Below are 6000 nucleotides of genomic sequence, written 5' to 3'. Positions count from 1 at the left end.
AAAAGGACTAAATAAATAAATAAATAAAAATAAAGCTGGAGGCATAACACTACCTGACTTTAAACTATACTACAAAGCTATAATAACCAAAACAGCGTAGTACTGGCATAAAAACAGACACACTGATCAATGGAATAGAATAGAGAATCCAGAAATCAACCCACACACCTACAGCCATCTAATCTTTGACAAAGGCACCAAGCCTATACACTGGGGAAGAGACTGCCTCTTTAGCAAATGGTGCTGGGATAACTGGATATCAATATGTAGGAGGACGAAACTAGACCCATACTTCTCAGCATATACTAAAATCAACTCAAAATGGATTAAAGAATTAAATATACACCCTGACACAATAAAACTTATTAAAGAAAACATAGAAGAAACACTTCAGGTAGTAGGACTGGACACAGACTTCATGAATATGACCCCAAAAACAAGGGCAACCAAAGGAAAAATAAACAAATGGGATTATATCAAACTAAAAAGCTTCTGCACAGCAAAGGAAACAATTAACAGAATTAAAAGACCAACAAGTGGGAGAAAATATTTGCAAAATATACATCTGACAAAGGATTAATATCCAGAATATACAAGGAACTCAAACAACTTTACCACAAAAAACAAGTAACCCAATTAAAAATGGGCAAAAGAGCTAAATAGGCATTTCTCAAAGGAAGATGTACGAATGGCCAAAAGACACATGAAAAAAAGCTTAACATCACTCAGCATTCGGCAAATACAAATCAAAACCACACTGAGATACCATATCACCCCAGTTAGGATGGCTAATATCCAAAAGCCTGTGAATGATAAATGCTGGCAAGGTTGTGGAGAAAAAGGAACTCACATGCATTGTTGTTGGGACTGCAAAATGGTGCAGCCTCTATGGAAAATGGTATGGAGGTTCCTCAAACAATTGCAGATAGATCTACCATACGACCCAGCTATCCCACTGCTGGGAATATACCCAGAGGAATGGAAATCATCAAGTCAAAGGTATACTTGTTCTCCAATGTTCATTGCAGCACTCTTTACATAGCTAAGAGTTGAAACCAGCCCAAATGTCCATCATCGGATGAGTGGATACGGAAAATGTGCTATATCTACATGATGGAATACTACTCTGCTATAAAAAAGAATGAAATACTGCCATTTGCAATGACATGGATGGACCTAGAGAGAATTATATTAAGTCAGGCACAGAAAGAGAAATATCACATGTTCTCACTTATTTGTGGGAGCTAAAAATAAATAAATAAATACACAAGCAATCTGGGAGTGGGGGGAGGGAAGAAGACACGACAATTACAATTCCTTGAAGTTGATACAACAAGCAAACAGAAAGGACATTGTTGGGAGGGAGGGGGGAAAGGGAGGAGGGAGGGCAGTTTCAGTAATTGGCCACAAAAAACAACCACATTGTATATTGACAAAATAAAATAAAATAAAATAAAAAATGAAGGGAAGCCTCCACCAGGGCAGGGATTTTTGTCTGTTCTGTTCACTACTGGGGTGTCTGGAACATGTTCCTTTTCACAGTAGATGCTCAGTTAATGTTTGTGGAATGAATAAAGGAACATTATCGATTAAAATACACACACACACACACACACACACACATATTTACAACAGTATTGTAAAATATCAAAAAACAGAAATAAATTCAATGATTCATGAGAAAGATCCATACACTAACAATTATTTTATCTCAATATTGTTTTGTTAAGAAAATCTAATAAACAAAGGCATATACCATTTTTCTTGGGATGGAAGTTTCTATATTCTAAAGAAATTTATTATTCCCAATTATATGATAAATATATTCAATGTAATTCCACCAAAATCCTAACAAGGTTTTATTTTCTGTGTAGAAATTCATATGAAAGTGCAAAAGGACAAAAATAACCTAGGCAATCTTGAAGAAAAACAACTAAGCTAAGGAACCTTAACAGATATCAAGACCTATTATAACATGAGAAAAACTGAAACAGTAAGATAATGGCAAAAGAATAAAAAATAGATCAATGGAACAGAACAGAGGGTCCTTAACAGACTTACAACTACATGGTTATCTGATTTATGATACAAGTGAAACAAAAGTGAAACTGCTGTGCTACGGAGAAAGGATGATGATCTTCAATTAATGGTACTGGGTCAACTATCTATATGGAAAAAAAAAATCTTTACTCTTACCTTACATCATAAACAAAAATCAGTTCCAGATGAATTACAAATATAAATGTAAAAAGTAAAACAGTAAAGTGTTTAAAAGAAAAATAGAAGAATATCTTTTTTTGTCTTTTTCGTGACCGGTAAGGGGATCGCAACCCTCCAGAAGGATATCTTTAAGATCTTAAAGTAGGCACATATTTCTTAAACTAGACACAAAATGCCTAAAATATAAAAGACTGATCAAACAGAACTTCTGTTCATTTAAAGGTATCATTAAAGAGTGAAACAGCAAGCCACAGAATGGGAGAATATATTTTTAATGCACATGCTAAACAAAGAACCTATATCCATAATATACAAAGAACTCTTACCAAAAAAAGTCAAACCAAAGTTTTTAAAAAATGGGCAAAAGACTTTAAGAGGTACTTCACAAAGAGTGTATTTCAGCAAAGAAACATGAAACAATGTTCACTTTCATTAGTCTTCAGGAAAATAAAAATTAAAACTGCAAGGGGATACTACAACATAACCACCAGAAAAGAAAAAGTAAAAAAGACAACTGCAGAAAAAGCTGTGGGAGAAGGGCACTATCAGATGGAGGGGAGATAAAATGGCATATCATTTTGGAAAACTTTTGGAAACAATCTACTAAAGCTGAAGATATGTACATCTTATGAGTGTGTAATTCTACTCCTAGATTTTTATCCAACTGAAATACATAAAAATCTTCATTAAGAAACACATATTAGAACATTCATAAAAGCATTAACCCTAATAGGCCCAAACTGGAAATTACCAAAACCAACAGCAAGAGTAAATAAATTCATATTTATATAATGGAATGGTATTTGGCATTAAGAATGAACAAATCACAACTTCATAGAGTTAAGGATGACTCTTAACCTACAAAATGCTGAACGAAAACCAGCACACAAAATGCATATATATGATTCTATTTATATAAGTTCAAAATTAGGCAAAATCAATATTTGGTCTAATAAGTCAGGGTAGTAGTTGGTCTGACTGGATATGTGGTAAAGTGGAAGGAGGCATGAGGAGGCTTCTGAGGTTTTGGGGTGTTGGTAATGCGATTTGTTGACTGAGATGCAGCTTACATGGGCTTGTTCACACTGAAATTTTAAGCTGCACATATGTATGGATTTTTACACTTTTCTGTATATACTGACTTCAAAATACTTTAAAAAATACTTGAAAAATTAAAGAAAATTCTATCAGCATATTTATGCAAAGATATTTCAGCCTATGGAGAACAGAAAGGAAAACTACTGAATGTGGAGGTTAGGCCATTTGTGTGGTGTTTCTACTCACCTTTGTCCTGTAATGCAATTTGTTGTTTATGCAACAATGCAACCTCCCGTCCTAAAGCTTTCTTCTGTCTTTCCAGTTCATTTCGAAGCACCAAAATTTTTAACTGAAGGCATTCATTTTCTTTTTTCTAAATAGATAAAATCACAGGTAAATTAATGAATATAAAACTCATGACTATAAATAATTGAACACTACAATGTTTCAAAATAAATAATGGTTTAAAGCACTTTAATATTCATCAAACCTACGGATCTTATGAGTAACTTCATTATCAGTGGCCATCATTTCAATGGAAAGAATATAGAAATAAGCAAAAAATAAGAACAGAAATGAATCTTAAGTCTGAGGACAGTCCTAAGGATCCAAAAGCCACTACAATATCTCATGTCCCTTCCCTGACATCACAATACAATAAGATAAAAAATTATCAATAACAAAGAAATGGAATTCTCAAAAAGTTAAACATAGAGTTACCATATGACCCAGCAATTCCACTCCTGGGTATATAGCCAAAAGAATTGAAAACATGTCCACACAAAAACAATTGTTTATAGCAGCATTATTTATAATAACCAAAAAGTATAAACAACCCAAATGTCCATCAACTGATGAGTGGATAAATAAAATGTGGTATATCCATGTAATCAAATATAATTTTGCAATAAAAGGAAGTTAAGTACTGACACATGCTACAACATAGATAAACATTGAAAACATTATTCTAAGTTAAAGAAGCTAGTTTAAAAAGGCCACATACTGTATAACTCCATTTATATAAACTATCTAGAACAGGCCAATACATAGAAACAAAACGTAGATTTCCATTCTTTCAAAGATCTACCTCCCTGCTCATATCAGAGAAGGCCAAGTACGAACCTGGGGCTTTCATCCCTGCTAGGCAATAATCAGCCAAGCCCCTTGTAGCATCAGCGGACACTACTGGACTTTTACCACTCACCTGGCAGTAACAAGATAATTCTCTTCCTCCCTGATGGGGTATCAGAGGAAGCTTAGTGGAAAGTCAGAATTTTCACTACTACACAGCACTATCGGGCCGCCCTTCTCCATGTGATACCAGTGGAAGCCTTGTGGAAAGCAGTAACGAGGCACTTGTACTCCTGCCAGTTAAGAAGGTATCAGTGGAGGCCTAGTGGGGAGCCAGAACTCCCACTCCTGGCCAGCATTAACAAGCTCTTTTCCCTCCCACTCAGGTGTCAATGGAGGTTACATGGGGAATCTGGACTTCTACACTCATCTGGAGGTAATGACATGGCATCTTTTCCTTGCCCTACCTGGGAAGAGTCAAAGGAAGCCAACTAAAACAGAAGGTTTAAATAAGATCCAGAGACCCATAACATAATACCCAAAACGTCCAAATTTCAATTGAAAATCTCTCATCATGCTAAGAGTCAGGAAGATGTCAAAGTAAATGAAAAAGGACAATCATTAGATGCCAACATTGAGATGGTAGATATGTCATAATTATTTGACAAAAATCTGAAAGCAGCCATTATAAAAATGCTTCAAGAGCAAGTAAGAATATGCTTGAAACAAATGAAAATGTAGAAAGTCTCAGCAAAAAAATCAGATAAAGAAAAGATAGAACAATAGAAACTTTTTGCCCAATTTAAACAACAAATAGACTGAAAATAAATAAATAAATAAACAGGGCCTCAGGGACTTGTGGAACTATACCAAAAGAGCTAACCTTTGTGTTATCACCAGAAAAAAAGGAGAAAGAGTGAAACACTAAAAAAGTATTTGAAGAAATAATGGCTTAAAACTTGGCTAATTAGGCAAAAGAAATAAATCTACATATTCAAGAAGCTACTGAATGCCAAAAAGAATAAATCCTATAGAGAAAATGAATGAAAGTAAAAACTGGGCTGGCTGGTTAGCTCAGTTGGTAAAAGCATGATGTTGACCACCTAGGTCAAGGGTTTGAATCCCCATACCAGCCAGCCATCAAAAATAAAACAACTGGTTCTTTGAAAAGTTCAGTGAAATTGATAAAACTGTAGCTAAGCTAACTAAGAAAAAAAGGGGTAAGACAAAAATTGCTAATATGATGAATGAAAGAAGACCCATCACAACTAATCCCATAGACATTTAAAGAATACTATAAACAACACCATGCCCACGAATTTGATAACTTGGATGAAGCAGACCAATTCCTTGAAAGACAATCTACCAAAACTCACACTAGCAGAAATACATAATATGAATAGGCCTATATGTATTAAGAAATTAAATCGATAATTAATAACACCCCAAAACAAAAAAATCCCAGGCCTAGGTGGTTTACTGGTGAATTCTACCAAAATATTTAAATAAGCAGCAATATCAGTTCATTAAAATCTCTTCCATGGGCCGGCCAGGTGGCGCACTGGAGAGTGCGCTGCTTGGGAGCATGGCGGCGCTCCCGCCCAGGGTTCGGATCCCATGTGGAGACCGGTTCCCACTCACTGGCTGAGCACGGTGTGGGCGCGACACCGA

General features: G+C 35.2%; 1 protein-coding gene across 1 annotated transcript in view; it reads right to left on the bottom strand.

Annotated features, from left to right (window-relative positions):
* LOC103594074 (UV radiation resistance-associated gene protein) overlaps positions 1-6000 on the bottom strand; it is a gene marked incomplete at its 3' end in the record, with an annotated part of 302923 nt that overhangs the window by 128644 nt on the left and 168279 nt on the right. The window contains exon 8 of the mRNA XM_008577262.1: positions 3505-3631. Coding sequence (XP_008575484.1) covers positions 3505-3631 — 127 coding nt within the window. The remainder of the gene's footprint in view (positions 1-3504; positions 3632-6000) is intronic.

This window comes from Galeopterus variegatus, unplaced genomic scaffold (genome assembly GCF_000696425.1).
Source record: "Galeopterus variegatus unplaced genomic scaffold, G_variegatus-3.0.2 Scaffold1473, whole genome shotgun sequence".
Lineage (NCBI taxonomy): Eukaryota > Metazoa > Chordata > Mammalia > Dermoptera > Cynocephalidae > Galeopterus > Galeopterus variegatus.
Note: the sequence above shows the minus strand (reverse complement) of the source record. Positions and strands in the feature narration are given on the sequence as shown.